This window comes from Cynoglossus semilaevis, chromosome 4 (genome assembly GCF_000523025.1).
Source record: "Cynoglossus semilaevis isolate Cse_v1.0 chromosome 4, Cse_v1.0, whole genome shotgun sequence".
In the NCBI taxonomy this organism is placed as follows: Eukaryota; Metazoa; Chordata; class Actinopteri; order Pleuronectiformes; family Cynoglossidae; genus Cynoglossus; species Cynoglossus semilaevis.
The window spans coordinates 10,718,844-10,739,197 of NC_024310.1; the positions used below are offsets into that span (position 1 = coordinate 10,718,844).

Sequence of the window (20,354 nt, forward strand, 5' to 3'; positions counted from 1 at the left end):
CTCAGTCTTACTGTGTTTGCTTATTTATTTATGGCATGGCTTAAAGTTAACAGCACCTCCATGGATGGAAATAGAGAAATTGTCAACCTACACCTACACAAACGTGTTAGTGATAACATTATTACACTTATGAATTGAAGAGTTTGGACCTAAAGCAGCTTTTCCAACATATGGAATTATCACCTTTGTAAGAAGACACTGGGGAAACAGGAAGTTGTTAGATTTGCCTCAGAAATTAAACGACCTGCTAAGGTTTGTAGTTCTGTTGCCAAAGACTCAACTACATAAGTGGTTCTGAAGTAGTTGTTATATATGTATGTATATATGTACTATAAAAATGTATATATATATATATATATGTATACCTACAAATATACATTTTTATATAGTGCATCATGTTGGTCTTGTTAACAATAAATAATGCTGTTTCACAGCATGCATTTTTACATTGTGAATTTAACTACACTTGACTATTCAGAAATTAGGAATTTGTTAATTAATTTTGTTAATGCTTTTATATATCACTTTTATATAATATTCCTGTTTTGTGTGAGCTTAATTAAATCCGCCATTTTCTTTTTTTAAATGACCCAAGGAAAGAGATTAGGTTTTGAATATTGGTTACACACAAAAAATGCCCATGGAAATACAACCCAGTGGTCACTTTCATACATGAAGGTGAGTGTAATAAATAACAGAGAGGCTCTTGAGGAAAATGAACATAGCACAGATCGAGCACCGTTGCATATAAAACACTGTATGATTCCCTGCAGCTTATATTTGCACCAGAGATTGTATGGTCCATTACACGATAGGCTTTGATTTTCCCTGTCAATCAAGTTTATTGATACACAGAAGGTATATATTTTCCTCCAGAAGCTATAAATTAGCTGTTGTTGCTAGGAGCTGCTGTTCTCTGCCTCCATTTAACTTCAACACATGTTTTTTTTCCGAGTGAAACCTGTTTTCACCTGTTGTTTAAAGCAGCTGTAAACCAATATGTAACACACTTTATGAGGAAAAACTTTAAAAAAATGTATTATATATATATATATATATATATATATATATATTTTATCAGGTATCATGTTTACCATAACCCATTACCATTAATTATTTAGGTGCTTAAACCCCAGTGCGTCTTTTTTTTATTATTATTTATGCCACGGAGCTCTGTGAAGCGAAAGTCTGTATAAATATGACTGAGTTTGGTTCCAGTTTCTGGACAGTGTGAAAATTGCAACTTATGAATAAGATTGTTTTCTCAAAGAAAATGTTAGTGCGTCTTTGTATTGTTTGTAGCTTTAATCAATTCTTAAACTTAATAAAGAGGTAATATTACAAAAACATGTTCCTAACAGGTTTTTTTTAAATAGTGTATGTATATTGCAATGCAGGTAGCATTGCAATATACATACACTATTTTGTTAATTTTGAACGGGTTTTTTTAAATAGTGTATGTACATACACTATTTTGTTAATTTTGAACTGAATTTATTTATTTTTTTCTGTTTAAAAACCATAATTATAGCAACTTTTAAATACTAAGCTGACAGTTAAAGATTACAATACGTTAATTTAAATAATAATAATACACTGTAATATATACAAATTAAATACAATAATAGTTGTTTTGTGACACTATGAACTTCTGTTTTTGTCGTAACAGAACTCTTTGTTGACCCCTATTGGTGATCTTCGTGGATACAGATCAAACAGACAGCTTTAATTCTTTGTCTCCATCTTCAGGCTCCTCCATTTGTACCAACTTTAGTTAAGAATGTTTGGGTGACATGAGAAAGCCAGTCAGGAATGTGTTAGCAGAGTTGCTGGAAGCTGATGAGCTCATCGTTTTCAAATTAAATCTTTAATTTATCTTCCAGTTTGTTTTCGGTACAGTATGACATGAAATGGTTTTGGACTCTTTTATCCATGAACTTGTTCCACAAACCCCTGTACCACCAGACCACCGGCCTAGTGCTGTTCACTGACAGTTCTGGTTTCACTTCTCGCTGACGCAGCCCCGTCTGTGTGATGGATGAGGAAGATTAGGGGATTTACGGCTGATTTACTTTGCTCTGGTTGCTAATAGATGCCGCAGGAATACGACCGGTTACTCAGCAAAACTCAATCAAAGTACTATAAATGTATTTGTTTCAGAGAATTCTGGAGACTCTAAATAATATTGCCTCTTTTTGATGGAAAATGAAGTAAAGAGATAAGATGAAGGTGACTCCTATATTACATGTGGTTTTTGTGGCTAACGTAGTACTGGCCTAAGGGACCGTTAAAATATTACGATGCAGTATGTAATTGAATGACAGCTCTGTTTAAGTTATAGAAGTGGTTTGGCCTGCATTGGTCTGTGGTTTTATCTGGCTGGATTGATGAGACCTCCCTGTGGGTAAATGGGCCAACTGTACACTGTATATATCATTTAAAGCAGTACTTATCGCAGATATTTTTTTTCTCCATCAAAGTCCGAAATGCAGGGACATAAACTCATGTAACCAATAGATGGCAACAGCAGCACTTTAAACGCTTTGTAGAAGGAGGGAATAAATGAGTGTTAATGAGCTGTAGACTGAACCCTGTGGTTTGGGTCAGTGGCCAGATGGAGTCCAGACAGTCTTAACCACAGACCCACTGTCATCAGCAACATTGCTCAAACCAGTAGACACAAACAGACAGAGGACAGTTACGAGCACATGCCTCAGGAATGCACGATACTGTGGGAATGTATTTTTATCCCAAGAGCATTTTTATCCAAATCCTCTCTCATCGCGTTACATTATACTGTGTGCAATTTTACTAAAAGATGACAGGCAGTACTACGGTGTTACTATGTCTGTTCTGGGCCACCGTACAATACTAAGTTATACTATCAATCTCTAAGGGTTACCAGCCAGCTGGGATTACCTTGGCTTGGTATACTGGTGGTCATCAAGAATTTTGGCAGGCGAACGGCAAAAGTCATTAAAATCAGTTTACTGGGAAAATGGTGAAGGTAAACTAGTAAGGAAATACCACAAAACTGGAGAAATTTAACCATCAACAGTTTAAGGAAGCCTCGTCAGAAGAAGTCCGCATGACAATTCTGTGGACATGACGACAATCCCAAGGAACAAAAAATGTAGGAAAGACAAGGCCAAGAAATTTTTATGTTGACATTTATGTCAGAAGAAGCCAGTAGACACAGGTGGAAACGTTGATTAGACCTGGTTGATAAAACAGAGCTCTGACAGACCGGGACCAGAGGAAAGCAGTTGGAGATCGTTTTTGCTGAGGCGGGTCCAGTAGACAGGAAATACTGAAGAAAGTCTTTGGAGGTTAAAAAGCAATGGTACCACTCCCTGATGCTTTATGGTCCTTTAGTTCACACCATTGTTTCTCCAGTCAAAATTCTATGGTGAGAAAAGTTTCCACATTTGGATCAGAATCGAGTGAAGTGACAGTTTGAATTTAAATAAAAAACATTTTATTATGTCTTTTAGCTGTAAGGCTGTGTCACGCTGGAACTCTGAGTACTTTTAAAGATAGAGCATGTTGTATAAAACTAGTTTCATCTTTATACTTGAAAAAGTGATGTCGCTTGAATCAGGATTTCAAATCAAAACTTTTTATTTCGTTATCACACCACAAAACCACATGCTGCTCTCCAGGATGCATTCTTTCGTCAGTAAAACAATATTACAACAACAACAACAAAATTCACATTTTCCAGAAGGTCTTTGCTTGAATGTATTATCTCTCAGCTTTCTTAATTGAATTTCTTTCTGATGACGTCCTGATGTAGTTCCTGCTGCAGGGCTCACAGACATGCAGTACACTAAAACGCTGGCAGTCAGTCTGGTTGACAACAGCAGCAGCAGTAAAGCCTCCAGTCCAACCACAGCAAAGAACGTCCAAAGCTGTTTACCATCCCAGACCCAAATCTGCAGGGGCCTCTGTTTTCTCTTTACTTCACTGATGAGGTGGTAATTATACAGGAGGCCTCACACCTCCAGGGCGGGAACATCTTTACGCACAAGACGCTGTTGTTTTTGCCTGTCTCTGATGAGTTTCGGTCACGCTATTGACCAGAGGACTCATGGCTGAGAGTCATATAAGTGGAAGTTAATGAGGGGCACAAGCAAAAATAGCTGTTTCTGCGCCCAGTTATATGCAACGGGGGAATTCCTGCTTGGTAACAGACAGGACAGAGATACTGTATATAGTTCAACCAAAACTGTTTTTTTTAAACCTTCAATCTTACCAAATAGACATTATGATTCCATGAACATAATATATTTTTTACAATCTTGGCTTATTTGTATATAGAAATTCGTTTTATTTTTAATAATTTTTTAATCTATATACTTAAAAGACCAGGCTACATGCATCTAAATATGGTGATGTGTTTAATTCATCTTTCTGTTGCATTGACAACTGGTATATTTTTGTTTCAGAAACAACAAATCCCATATAAAGCTCTGGCTTTATATAATTCAATACTCACATATATGGTCACTACTACAAACTACAGAATTATATTTATATATATTTTTTTATTTGAATTCTAACTCATCTGTGATCTACAAGTAGACCCCGATCCACTTATTGAGCACCCCTGGTCTACATGCATCTAAATATGGTGTGTTTAATTCATCTTTCCGTTGCATTGACAACTGGTATATTTTTGTTTCAGAAACAACAAATCCCATATAGACGCACAGTAAAAAAAAAAAAAATTGGAAAACACTTTCTGCTTAATTGTTGTCTGAAAACTCAAGCGGGGCAGTTTAGTGAGGACAGGAAACAAGGTGATATCATTGGAAACGATGACTCAGTGTTGCCTTTACTGACTAACTGACTGTTATCACCACTGCCTTCAGTTATTTGCCACATTTCTGGATGGGGAAAAAATTGCTTCATCTGACAGTATTGAATTAAACTGTTTTTGTTCAGTTCCAGTCCCCATGCAGTAATGCTGCAGCCGCAGGTTAGTTAGTTAGTTAGTAAGTTAGTCATCCAAGTCACCGGTGACATTTTCAGTGCTTTGGAGAAGACACAGCTGTGGTCATCAGACATCTGTCTTCTGGTTTCTAAGTCTGGGAATTAGGGCGACTACACAGCCAGGACACTGGTGTCCACAAAGACTCATCATCATGACTGTGTCCTGTGTTTCATTATCATTTCACACAGACACAAGAAGTGAGTTAAGTGTAATGTCAAATCTGAGGGTTAGTACAGTACAGGTTACTGTCCTCATGTGCTGGAAAAATAAGTTATGAAAGACAAAAAAGGAGAAACAGAAAAGGAAGATGACATCATATTATATTTATGACTGTGCAGCGTTCCAGTACATTAGGTCATCACTCATAACTTATCAATGGAAGCTGAAAAACCTGAAAGTAGGTTCTTATGAACATTAGATAAGTTTATTTGGACTCGGTAGATACAAATTGGATATAAGTGTCAGTTGGACTGGTTGGATGGTTCCTTCTTGCAAAATCTTTACACAGATATTGGCGATTTTAATATAATATTAGTCTATAATTTTTCCCAGATGAGCCTCATATCGACAAGCTAAGTTCGATGTGTTCCATACAAATATGTAATAGTTCAAAGTTTTGGTTCAAAATGAACTCTGAGTGTTCATCTTGAGAAAAGACAGTGGGTACATCGATGATTTGATACTCTAGTACTGTATCCGTTTACTTCTTCCTGACCTCTGCAGAGCAGCAGGAAGGCAGCACTGTTGCAGGATAAGCTCAGCAAAACAGCACTGAAATAGACCCGCACCACATGAAGGCACCGTCGGACATATTAGCACCAGATGTGTGAAACCACGGTATTTGTTTCTCCCCCTCCGTAACCTCTCTAGAACACATGCATGAATGTAACAAAGTTTGTTGACGTCTCCTGTGATTTACAGGAGACTGGCTTCACTGCAGTAAAGCACGAACGTTCACGTTATAGACGTGGTGTTTCGTACAGCCATTTTCTACTTTCTCACCTTTCATGGCCCGCGTGGCCGGTATCTGTGTAGTAAAAATGCACTTAACTTTTATGCATTAAAGCTTAACAGAGCAACATGGGGAATGGTATCCGCAGCAGATCGAAATGTCACCTGTCACCAATAAATATTTCTGATTTTGAGTGAAGGTCTGACATAATGAGGGCTGTTTCAAGTCTCTGCAGGGGTCGGAGGACTTCACTGTGTCCTTTGTTGGTCTTTTTACTCCTCTGGATTTATGATCTACTTCTTATAAACTTTGGACCCCATTGCCTTGGCATTCTTATGTGACATGAAACACTACCACTTGTAAAATAAAATAAAAAATCCTACTCTGGTAGAAAAAACTTGATACTAGCAGCTTGGTTATAAATGTGTTTTCAGATAATAACCCTTTAGAGCCTCACACAAGAAAAAGAACAAATTCAAATTTCTGAAACGGAGATGTTTATGAAACATTATAACAGAATCTCAAAAAAGTGAAAAGTAAATGGGATCAGACACAGCGATGAAGTCGCTGCTTGTTGCAGATATGTGTTGTTGCGACGACCCTGTGCTTGGTCAAACACACCACAACTGGCTGGGGGGGATTTGAACCTGCCATCCTACAGTAAAAAGCTAAATATTGTTTCCATTAGGCAACAACCACCACAATGAAATAGTTCAGCGATTCCCAACCACTGCACCATAAGAGATCATTAGTTGTGCCGTGGAAAATTAGCACATTTCAATTAATTGGTTCAAAAATGTATTATTTATTTATTGCATTTTTTTTGTTAATCAATGTGTGACAGACAGAACAATTAAATATTCTTTGCTAGGTGGCAGCAGATGGCTAAACTTTCTTTAATACCTGCCAGTGTATTAGCATTGGCCTCAACTAAACAGGAGTGCATTTTTAGTAATTATTAACTATAATATTATTATATTTCATTACATTTTCATTACATACTTTTGTGAGAATGTTTTCCTGATAATCTATATGTGCTGTGGCTCAAAAACAGTTGGGAAACACTAATAGGCTTGGTATTTACTGTAACTATGACCAGACTATAGTTTCAGCTGCTTCTATAAGCCCATTCTTTAACACCTCACTTGGCAGAGGTGGTGTTTATTACTTTACTGTTCACTTGGAAATGACTTATACACAGTCTGACTCACACGGTCTCTGCAGATTCCCATCACTCTATGTGAGATGATCACCAAAATCATTGAGATGTCTAATGCCACTTAATAAACATGTTGAGAGATATACTCTATATACTTTTGGAACATTAATTGCATGTGTCGCTCTGACTGAAGGCCGTTCTGCTGCCGAGAGTTGAGTCATCTGTGTATGTAATATTATGAATTACTGTATAATGATATAAGAACTATAATTATGGCTTCATCTGAGCAGCCCCTGGCAATGTATCAGGTGGAAACAAGCTCTGATTTAATTAGATGACAGTTGGCGGGACTGAATGGAAAAGTATTGCCTCATAGATTAAAGACTTATTGTCAGAACTCATGCGTTTTTAGGAATGGTGATTTTTTTAAAAATTTTAATTCTCTAATGCTGGTTGGTTGGAAAGACTTTCTCAGAAAAACCTATAGGCTTGACTGTTTTACAGTGTTTCTCTTTGGTCCATGGGGTAAAACCTGTCAAAGTAAATAGACCGACAGTTCTCACATTATAAATCTTTATCCAACCTGTATTCCTGAGGTCTGTGATTTAAAACTTGCCTCAAGAAAATACTGACTACATTTCCTTTATCCTGAGCTTTATCTCTTTTTCTGAGATTTGCAACCAACTGGTTTTCATTTCAGTGCAATTCACACATAATCTGTTTTTTACTTAAGCACTATATATCTGTCCTGACAATGCCAAAAGCATTTTTTAAATAATATAAGCTACACCATGAATGGGTCTAATCTTCGCTGACTTGCCAATGAATCTTCTTGCGTTCCATTCCAGTGAGTGACTGCATGTTTAAAACACTATTCCCTGGGATTTCCTTACCAAAACATTATATCATAAACTTTGCTCAACTCCGTGAAGGGTTTTTGACACGACACTTCACAAAAGCCACAAACGAGCCGTGAAACAGGGTTACTGACACTTTATCCAACAAATAGTAAAATGCATTTTAAAGAACCAATATGTGCTAGGAGTATAAACACAGCACATGCTTTGGCCTGTAGATGGTGCTATGAATGCGGTTTGAATTTCTCAATCTCTCGATGTTATCCAGAAGTACAAGTTGTATGTCAACATCCTAAAGATAGACTCTTCCAAGCAAACGACTGTGTATAATCTTTGTGATTGTACAACCCTAACAATGTTACGATGTAGCTTCATGTACGGCCTAAATTGTCAATATCATCAATATGTTTTATTTTGATTTTAATATATTTATATTTAATATATTTATCTTTATTCTTCAAATTTTGTTCCGCTACACAAGGCAGTTCTTACACAGAGATGTGTGTAACTATAAGCTATAATCTCTTCTAGCTAATGCTGCTATCATGTCCACCAGTCCTTCATTCATTTTCTTCTCTGTGTTTTCACTGCAGGGTTGAATCATTCAGTTGCTTCACTGATGACTAATGGGTCTTTTTTTCCACCAGTTAATATTTCCATCCATTAAAGTCCCACCCTGTTGCTGCAGATAAACACTTCCTGTGTGAAGGAAAAGTAGGTGTGGGACTGCTTATGATTTTTTTTCTTAAGACATTTCTGTATACATCACCTCTTAAAAACTGGAGCAGTGGCTGCTGTGTGCGACTGCAGACTCGGGCTTTGTGTCTGAATAATTACATCTCACATCTCATCGGCTACATTGCCAATCTGTAGACATGTGTTGCTAAGATCTTGGCGCAGACAGTGCTACCTAAGCTGCCAGTATCGATCTGGCCGTCTGCTAAAGTTGTTAGCTCTCTCCTTTCAAGAGCGCTGCTGAGAAAGAGGACACGAGCCGGCCTTGTTTTCACCACACATCTACTCTGGACCTTATTTTCATCTCCTCTAATCAGCAGTAGACAAACTGAGAGCATACGTTGGTTTATCTGCACTCTGTCATTGCACTGAGAATAGTTGGAATGTGCTCCAGTGAATCAACGTACGCATGGTTCTCACTGACAAGCAGCAGTCTGTGGTGGAGGGGGAGAGGCGGTGTGTGGGGGAGAAGGGCTGAGATAGGGACTGAGATTTTTATTTTTTATTTTGTTGCCATTCATATTATTACACTTTACAAAATACATACTTTACATCTTTATGCAAATGTACAGATATAACCTGGTTCATTTAAACATGCAGTAGTTTTGAGTGTTTAGGGAGAAGTACATTGGCTGCAGTACGTGCTTTCAGAACATTTAAAAAAATAAAAATTGCGGTTGCCAGGTGCTGTAATTACTCAGGTTTTCTATGGAGACCCTGAAATCCCAAAAGGCATTATTTTTAAGTTGTGCTCACAAATTCATACCTCTGGCACAGTAGAAGAGGGAGAGTCATATTAGCAGAGTCGGATCCTGAGTAGTCAGCAGGTAGAAGACAAAAGATACTTCACAGAAGACAATACTTCCCTGGGGAACGCCACACATATACTTCCAAGCAAGTGTCTCTGCCAGGTTCTCTACATCACATCCAGTGCAGACACAGAGGTGCTAGCGTCTTTCTTCATACTGAGACATATATTTAAGGACACAGAAACATAACAGGAAAATGTATGATTCGCTCCAGCTGAGACCTAAATGTCCTCTGTTGTTTTAAAACCTGCCCTGAATACCATTTGCCCTATAAGTTGGTAACTGGGTCACGAACTACTACGTTACTATAGGCTGTATTTGGTGATTCATTAACAATACCATGGTCAGAAACCAGATGGCCGTGTCTGGGCATGAACTTTTAAGTGGTTTAGTTGACCATAATAAAAGAAACATTGTTAGTCATTGTTAAAGGGCTATATGTTACTACTACTACTACTATTATTAATATTACTACTATTATTATTATTATTATTATTATTGGTTAAATACTTGAATATTTACCGGTGGATATATATATATATACACACTTAATATTCTCCAGTACTCGTTGCATGGAAACTCTTGTTCCATTGAATCCAGTACTAGTTGCATGGAAACTCTTGTTCCATTGAAAAGTTAGAAAATTCTACAAGTAGACTTTAGGTAGTGTAATAGATTTATTTCGACCGGGTCAGGATTTTATTTAATTCTTTAAAACGCTGTTTTTGTTCGTTGTTATCAGAAAACACCATTGTGTTACAGCGGCTATATATCAAAACTAGCAAGAACATATAAATCAGTCTAAAATAATTGTAATAATAACAAAGTAATAAATACTACCTCCTGATATATTTAGCTGCTCAAGCAGATGCAGTGTTTTACCATGACTTCATTTCTGGGTAAAGAAACAACACTGTTCAAAGAGCGTGTTATCACATTTCAACAAAATACATTTCGGTTCATACAGTTATAGTTCGTCATATGTGTCAATAAATTAAGGACTGTCAAAGTTAAGTGTCTTTTTAATCACTCAATAACTCTAGTTAGAACTTTCCAGAATTTCCCTTGGCTTTTGTTCATGGCCCAAACAGCCCAGAAACATTTGCCAAGCAGCAAAGACAGAGGTAACAAATCAAGAGGTAAAGCAGCGTGTGACGCAACAAATATCTATACGGTGTTTTCCAATCAGTGAAATCCATACTGATTAGTGAGAGTGAAGTGAAACTGATTTATTGCATACAACGAAATTTGACCTTTGCCCTTAACCCATATTTTCATCAAGACTTTTGGTGCACTGTAACATTTCTTTGCTTGTTTTCACCCATTTATTTTCTCTGTCTACTAACAAAAATCAAATTGTTTTCTCAGTATGATTGCTGAAATCTGTGACATTTTTCATTTTTGCTTTTTCCAACCTAATTTTTACATTTTTTTGCCTGCAATTTCCACATGAACATCCTGAATATAATAGCCACGAATGTGAGCTAAAAGTGACCTTATTTTCATTTTTGATAACTTTTATCTCTTACAGTCTTATAATGAGAAATTTCTATTCCTCGTGTTATTGTTGGTACTTTTTAAAAGTATTAAAGCTGACGTGTCTCAAAATAAGTTTTAGACTCAGACTTGGGTAAAAAAATGTAATCTGAGTCAAGGTTAAAAATAATCACATTCATTTATTCATTGAGTGTTGGACAGAATAGGGTGCAACTTAGTTCAAGGCCTCCTTATTTTCCATTTATATATATATGTGAAAGCTTATGTCATACACATCAAAGGGCAGGATCATAATGAGGCAACGCTTTGAAATAAGCTCTCAGTATTGTCCTTCACTTCCATCTGAACTTCTTCACCACAGTAAGTTCCACCTAAATACCTTTATTCAGGTATCTTTTCATTTAAGCGATCAGTGGTTTGGTGATTAATTTCTTTCAAAACTCTATTCAGCACAGAAGAGAATATCAGAACTAGAACACAGAACCTTATGACTCAGTCAGATCACAGCCTTGTGTGGAAAAACATTCAGTTTTCAGTTGACAGTCATAGAAGGTCAGTGTCTGTTGTCTGTGGTGGTTCATTGTTGACAGGCAGCTTATGAGTCACAGTTGTGAGAGCAGACTGACGCATAACAGGTATTCAGAGGCTCTTCACCCTGTGTGGAGCACCTTCAGTCCTCAGAGTCTCTGAAGTCTCTCCGTCACACCTCTCTTTCATTGGCTACCTCTCTCTCTCTCTCTTTCATATAATTTCCTAATTTCTTGTCCATTTTATATTCAGTCCAGTCTCTCTCTCCCTCCCCTCCCTCTGTGTGTGTCATACCGTATGGACACCTGGGCTTCTGGCAGTCTACATGTTGGCTCCAGTTCACTCCTCTCTGCTGAATGTTATTATGAATGTATTTTTTGATCAGTTCAGGGCAATCGTTCAACATCTTTATATCATTTATGTGCTAATTTGTAGCTTTCTCTTTGGTTATTTTCTATTTCTTAAACTCTTAGCAGCTTCTAGTTGAACTTTTAGGGGGTGTTTTTTTTTTCTTTCTTTAACTTGTAGCTGTTTGTGGATCAACTTTGAAAACTTTGAAGGAATTTAGACAACTTATTGTAGTCTGCTTTTTTTTTTTTTTTGTCAGACCCAAGTATATTTGATACTGTATATTTGTAGAGATGTAATATTCTCTCACATATTGACAAACTAGTTTCATTAACCTGAGCGGGAACTTTTTGTAACCTGCTTGTTATTGTCTTGTCCACAGGATCTTGTTGATCGTTGTGCTTTCTTTTCCATCATGGACTGCTTTGTTGTTCCCAATCATGCCAGTTAGTTTAGACAGGTCCAGACACCGTCATGTGTCACATGATCCAAAGATCCAAAGAAAGTTGTTCTACTGCAAGTTAGTTGGCTGCCACCTTAATCCTTATATCAACATATTACCAGTGTTCGTGCGGGTTCAGCTGCCGTAGCCGCAGGAGGACGTGTCGTTCTCAGGCTGCCTGGTGCAGTAACTGCACAGAAGCGCAGTCATGTAACCATGTAATGTTCAATCGACCAATCAATGCTACTTGTCCTGGAAGCACCTTGGTGTTTTCTTTTTTGTGGTTGGTTGCTGATGCCCTCCAAACAAATCCATCAGTAAGTTTAGTTGGCACATATTTCTCTGCTGACATTTTTACTTTTGTTTAACCACAATCAGTCGGATTCAGGCTTTAAGGACTGACGTGCATGTATTTGCTCGTAGTCGGTTTTGAAAACAACCAAAGCGTTTTCTGGGGAAGGGCAGGACGGTAACTATCAACACTTCCCATTCATTTTAAACAAATAATCCAATCATACTGCAAGTGTTGGTGGTATACGCCAGTGTTTTCTACATGTGAAGCGATAGCTAATACAACAGGCTCATTATGATACATTCAGTCATCTTCTAATCCTAGCAAACATCAGGTACAGACAGGCTTCACTCTGAACAGTCGACCAGTTCACCCTCACTCTCAGTTTACTCTTGGAAAATGGACATAAATTATATAAACATTGTTTGTTGGAGTACTGATTAAATCACAATATGATTCAATCAGTTCACTACTACATATTATGGAAATATATTTACACACACGTTGTCTCCAGGTACATTTAATCTCACATTGTACGTTATCTTTTGTCCCATTCTCCTTTTGTGTTACATTGTATGTGCTAATTAATATATATTTAAAATATAAATAAAATTATAAACAAAAATATTAACATTGTCATGGCAGTCCAACACTGACTACTCCACTGATCGAAGTCACTCCTTTGAGGTGTCAGGCGACAGTTTCGTTCTTTCCAGAGGTCGTAATTCCTCTTTTCCGAGGGTGACTTTGTTCCTTTCTTTGTCTACCTTGCAGCGTGTTTTTACTGCAGACCCATGTATTATCTCAGTGCCTAATTAAAACTCCATTAGTCATGCATAAATTTAAACAAAGTCTTACCAAAATGAAAATTAGTGTCATGGTGCTGTGGAAATAGATGAGAGTGACTGGCTGAGCAGTAAAAGCCCTATTGTACTATTAGTTTGGCTTTGTCTTGATTTAATAAGGCTAAGGAAAAACCGAATTAGGGCTAAAGTAACACAGATAAGGTCCTCATTTAAATGTTAAAAAATGAACCCGACAGATAAGAAGAAGTGGAATCCTATTGACACACATTTACTCCGCGCTCTGTCCATACTTTGTCTATTATCAGATAAAATTACACCGACGTCAGAGAAAAACACATTTTCTAAGAAAACAATTTAATCACGTTAATTACCTAAGGTTGTGCTACAGAAAAACGCTGCTGCCGCCGCTCTGATCCCTCTGTGTGAAGAAACGTGTCCTCCAGCGATAAGTCAGTCCTTTTAACAGGGCCCAAAGTCACACGTCTCACACTAATCATTTACAGCTCATCCATCAATAATACGAGCTGCCATGGCTGGAATGCTGCTGCCAATAGTTGACAAGATATCAGAGAGACAAAAGCAAACCGCCCGACTCGAGTCTGACAAGAGTGTCCCGGCTTTTGACACAATAAACGGCCTTTACTTCAAGGCCAACCGTGAGACATGAGTTTCTGCAGCAGCAAAAGTTCGAGTTTCTCCATGTACACAGTAGTTACTGGAAGTAAAGTGTTGAAAACAGTCTCGTGTCAAATGAGCTCACAGGAAGAGAACAAAAAAATACATTAAATGAAACGAAACTAACAAAAAAAAAAAAAGAATTAGAAATTTTAAAAAATTCAAATTTGCTTTTGGTTAGTTAGTTGGTTAGTGTCTATCATTCTCTGGTTTTAGTCTGATTTGTAGGAAAGTTTAAACCCAAGTGTAAATTACTATTGTTAAGTCGTTTTTTTTTTATTTGTCTAATTGCTTATTACATTTTTGTTTACACTATCTTTTAAAAATAGCTATTTTTGTCCATATTGTGACATTCTAGTTTACTGTCACATTTAGCTCATTAAAACCTGTTATTTAAGACAGCGTTTTTCAAGCTTGTTTCTGCTGACCCATATTTTAAAAGTCACAAACCTTCGCAACCCAGGTCAATAGACTTTATTCGTAAACTCCTGGGAAACATAAAGCGAGACGACCCAAAAACACCTCTTGCGACCCACATGAGGGTCGCGACCCTTTCTGTGGCTAACAATGATTTAAGACATTTGAGAATTTTGGCCAACTTCTAACGCATTCTGCTCTGGTATTCTGGTATGTGGTACCACTTGGCTAGTTGTATTCATTTACAACTCTTTATTGCCAAACAGCGCATTTTTTGTCAGTAAAACATTTTCTTTCAAGAGTTGAATTGATAAAATAACCTGAAATATTTTCTTTATTCTGTAATATTTTGTGTGTCAACATCCAAATGATGTCAAAACCAACTTTCTCTGTCTTAGTAAATTTAAGAAAACAGACATAATATTTTATAATGTTTGTTATTTTTATAGCCAAAAAATGTGTCAACATCCAAATTATGTCAAAAACAACTTACTGTCTTAGTAAATTTAAGAAAACAGACCCGTATGATCTGGAAAGCCGTATGATCTGGAAAGCCGTATGATCTGGAAAGCCGGACTCTTGTTATTGTTATGTAGAACTAAGACTTCTTTTGTTATCCAAGAGGAACAACCAGCCTAGAGGGGAGAACCTTTCTTTGTGTCTTTTCCTAAACAGAGAGTTATTCACACGTGTCTCGCTAATTAGTCAACAAGGGAGAGAGGGGCTTTGTTAACAGTTCAGTCGGGGCATATTTTGATGCCCCAGGGGGAGGAGGGTTACACCACCTGTTAATGGACTTGGAAATGGTCACTAATACTGACTAATGACCTGATCAGACGGTACAATTTACCAAAAAAATAAATAAAAAAATAAATATATATGTATATAAAATTGAATTTCTAAAACTGTTTTTGTAAATTCAATCTTCATTGCAAGGTCATGATGAAAGAGTATCTTCTTATCCAGATTACTGAAATCAGACAAACACAAATTGCAGAGTTTAGGTTTACTAAGTATTTTATCTATTTTTTTCCAGGTCAAATACAGGAAATGCCTACACCAAAAAAGGAAAATCAATCCAGAATGTCAATGTTTAGTGTCTGGTTTTCTCCTGTAATCTTATGATATATAACCCTGCGGTTCATCTTTCAGCTTTTTTCACTTTTACTTTTGATTAAGTATTTTTATCTCTTTTCAAACTCATGCTGCTGTTTGGATTATTCAAAACCTGCAGTCTGTAATTGTTGAGTGTACAACTTTACAATATATAGATTGTTGAAAACCCAAATGGCTTCATGATTATATTGATCTGCATAACAGTGGTTTCCAGCCTTTTTTTGAGCCACGGCTTGTGTTTTACATTCAGAAAATCACACAGTACTCCATCAAAAACAAATGTCACAAATAGCCAATTCTAGTTTCACTTTACTGATAATTTAATTATTCAGTGTGTAACCTGGGCCTGTTTAGGTGAACACAACACTGATATGTTCGCAGGAATTTACTTTTGTTAGTTTTTTAGCCATCGGCTGATGGAATAGTTTTATATCGATCTCTCCACCACTGACATTGTCAAACAGATTTCTTACAGTGAATAAAAAATATTTATCAGACCAATTAAAAAACATTGAAAAACATTGATCAAAACTCAAAAAATTGGAAAATGGATCTTGAAGAGGTTTCTAGTAATGAACTGAAGTAGTGTTGGCTCAAGTCTAGACTAACCTTTCAATTACTCTCTTTTCCTGGCAATAGTATTTTAATTTTTTTTTTTTGTCTCTTTGCTGTTGGTGCCAAACTACTCTTTAATCACAGGAAGCTGGTGCTTTAGCGTTCCCTTCCACTATTATTAACAGCTTGAATGTATCACATTTGAAAGGGACATCATGCTGGAGTCAAGCAGCTAATGTCAGCCTCTGTTTTTAATGTCATTTTTTACATTTTCTGTGTTTATCACTGTCTCTCATTCATGTGCAAACCACATGTTTTTTTTTTGGTGTGACACTGAAGCCCTGCTCTCCTGTAGTGTTTTTCATCGGGCGCATCTGTTTGGACAACCAGACGGACAGATAAGTGCCAGATAATAGGTTTGGCTCAGTGTGAGACCCTTCACTGTCACACTAATTGCGACATCGCGGGAGCTGCAGGGGAACATGATTACTGCATTTCACTGTCGTTTTGTGTTTACTGTTATTAATGTGTCCAGAAAGGTGGTTGTTTTTTATGGATTTTGATCCATCTGGAAAGTGCAGTTTGACTTACGCTCTTGATTTTGCAATGGTGGGCGGAGCAAATGAAATGCAGGCCGTCCTCTTCTTTGCACTCCGTTGATCCAAAGTAGAATTAATAATTCTGTCAGCCCGTCTGCTGTTTATCAGAAGTGATTGCCAGATCTCATTTAGGAAACAGATACTTCCGACAGACCGTCTCGTCTTTGGTTAAAGGACTTGGATGCACTTTAATTAGGATTCCTCTTACTAGCCCACCCCAAACACCCTTCTCGTATTAACCCCCTGTCAGCGGCTTACAAAGAGAATGGGCATGGCCGAGTCTGATTTATTTCACACCGAGCCATCACGGGGCACAGTTGGCCACTTGGTTCCCCCATAATCTCTGAGTACCCCACCCCTTTTGGACTCTTTTCTTGACCTCCCTCCCCATCTGTCCCGCCCTCACACCCCCCTCGCACACTCAAACTGACACCGTAAAGAAGACACAGTAACAAAGACGGGCCTGGAATCAAAAGGAGCTGATTAGCAATTAATGGTGCATCAGAGTATTTGCATCCAAACTGTGTGTGTGTGCATGAAGAGTGACGTTGTCAATCATGCCCCAGACCTTTCTCCTCTGCCCTGCCCATGTGCTTCCTTTAGGGTGCATCCACTTATGGCCATTAAAAGGGTAAAAAAGACTCTGTTGTACACAGTCGCTTTCGTTCTGAACATAGAACAACAAGGACGACCTCCTGCTGAGGCCATAAACTGAAGACGGATTCAACATTTAGGTGGATCTCCACCCTGACTGTGAACGACTTTGAAAAAATAATTGTATTCGTCACAGACAAAAGTATCAGCAAGTACTGAGATTGTGGATGCTGCTGCCGTGAAATGTGGATTTTTGAAGTCTTCAGCAGCAGACGGAGTTCACCAGGATGGAACCTGGCACTTTGTTGTCTTTTTGCTGTCTATTTGCTCCGAGGATGTGGGGGGCTGGAGGACTGGACAAAGGGTGGGCAACATGGCAAAAATACATCTAGGTTCTCAGTGCCTGTGATGTTATTGTTGACAGAGATCGGAGTCGCTCGGGAAGGGGTCAGCGACGGGACAACGCCGCCTCCTGCCAATGAACATGAGGATGACAACTCTTTGGGCTATACAGGTACTGCTACTGCTGCTGGTTTTCCACTGCTAAATATTTACACATTTATGACTTTATACAGATATTTGTTCTCTAATGTGTCAAGTGATGCATGTGCGGGTAATTTGATACGTGTTTTGATACCTTACTGCTGTAACTCTGAGTTAGGGGCCATTAACCAACAAGATTTCTTCAGCCTAACACTGGTTACCTTCCAGAATACTAATGCTGAAGAACTAGGGAAGAGGATGCAGGCAGGATAAAGTGGGTGGAGACAAGTGTCATGGCTGATATAGGAGCGAGTGTTTGGCTAGGTTAACAAAACGGTAGTAGAGACTTGCTAAAATTTATGGTTGAATGGGGGAACTGTGCAAAAGTTGGAAAAAGCTGGAAATGTTTGATGATGATGAGATTTTTGTTGTGATTGACTGAGAAAGAAATGATGAGCAATTCAGTCACAAATGCAAGTTTGCAAAATGTGGGGGAAATGATGTTGGGATGGATTTGCTAGGCAAAAGAGAGAAAAGCCATTAGAACATTTGTAGAAGACAGCAGAAGAAGGAGGCACTAAAAACCAGTGGTCGACCTAATGTCCCAAACGTCTGGACTCAAAACAAACCAACAGCCATGGAGTGAGCACACTATTCAAGTCAATGTTTGTTTTAATTTTTAGTTTCCCATTCAATACAAATCTTCAGTTTTGTATTAAACCCTATGTAGACAGTTATTATCCTTCAAAATGGTTCAGGTCAGAGTTTTTCCAAATCTCTTTTTCATTATTGCTGAGAGTTGGGTTGAATATGATTCTACTCAAAACCCTCTACTCCACTATTTGTGCTGCCAACAATAGCTAAGTTAGTAGCAATGTCCAGAAATATTTACAGTCAAAGAAGGAAACAATAACAATGATTAAGTTGTTCCTTTCAGACTTATTTGAAAGTAAGATATTGTTACAAATAAGTCATTAAAATCAAGTGCAGAATTACAGCTACATCATTTCTGATTTTGTTATGATTTCATAAACTAAAAACTAAAAACTAAACCCACACTGAAAGGAATGAACAACATTCCCTATTGGACTGAAGTTTCCAGATGTGTTTCTGTGCTGCCGGTGCTGTACGATTGCACTGTGGAGAAAGAAGGCACAAAGAAAGCCTTTAAATGCATCAGTTGACTCAGACAAAAGAACCCCAGGGGAAAATAGTGGCAGAAAGAAGTCTTCACCTGAGAGACTGAAGAGCACACAAAAATATCAAGTCTGGAGAAAATTACTGATGACGCATGAGTCTTTTTTTTTTTCATTGGCCCGTTCCCTGGGGTGAGGAAGAGAAAACTGCTCTCAGTTTGTTGTAGCAGCAGGACGACCTTCTTCCTCAGGTGATTTACTGGACCTCACACAGCTTTGGCAGAGCAAAGGGCTCAGCATCAACCGCCAAACGCTGTTGTGCCATTACCGTGGGTGGTAGTTTGGCAGCTGTAGACTTTTTTTAAAACAAAGATGATAACAATGTTGTTGTAATTTACATCACACTGTGCTTTGTATGAACAATGTCGAAGCATGTTGCTGTGGTGTTTGAATAATAAAAAAAAATGCTACTGAACATCTGAAAATTTAAACTACTGCATATGAGGTCAGCAACGTTCCTGAACAACAGAAAGTTGCAGTAATTCTTTTTCTCTTACTCATTAGTTTTCCGATCATGTACAATATATAAATATATATGTGTACATATATGTACATATATATTCAATTGTATTTAAATTTAATAGATTTATTATTTTACCTTTGTCACACTTTCATGCTTTCCTAGCTCATACAACAAATGTGCGCTCCACTTGATAGAGCATGAGTCCGCCTCCGGTCTGCATTGAAAATGTTAAACATTGGCCAGCAAAAATGATTCACACCAACAGGCCCTTAAATCTTGACGTTTATGTTATAATCGGGTTTATCTCAAAAGATAAACTCAGTTCTTGAATTTTATCTCTATTCTGGCTATTCAGTCCTCCCTGTGCTCTGAATATAAGGATGATAAATCTGGGCCAGTCAGTGACTTAGAACAGCTCTTTTACCTCACTTTTCTGCTGATACAATGAAGGGGACAGCTGCCAAAAACTCAATTTTCAGCGAACATGACTTGTTTTATAAAGGACAGTTATAGTCCTGAGAGCTGCCAGTTTGACGTGAAAATGTAATGCACATTCTTTTTTCCTTTTTTTTTTTAAACCCTCCTTCAGTCCCACATCCCACACAATTAATTCAACAGTTCTGGTACAGTCACTTATTCTTAGTGAGAGAGATATCTGCAGATTATTTAGTGGCTCTATCTTCCTGTTTCTTTAAGGAACTTGGAAATAGTTATCAACATTATGTCTCACTTTAAATCCAACCACAAATGTATTTCTCTTCCTATTACCATTTGTTTTCTATCCATTCTACCAATGAGTCCAATGAGGACACTGGAGCCAATAAAAGCCATGCAG

General features: G+C 37.7%; 1 protein-coding gene across 1 annotated transcript in view; it reads left to right on the plus strand.

The window, feature by feature from the left end:
- The window catches only part of LOC103378049 (roundabout homolog 1), a 222,460-nt gene that overhangs the window by 64,621 nt on the left and 137,485 nt on the right, over positions 1–20,354 (plus strand). Inside the window, exon 5 of the mRNA XM_008309098.3 lies at positions 17,802–17,891. Within this exon, the coding sequence (XP_008307320.1) occupies positions 17,802–17,891 (90 nt within the window). The remainder of the gene's footprint in view (positions 1–17,801; positions 17,892–20,354) is intronic.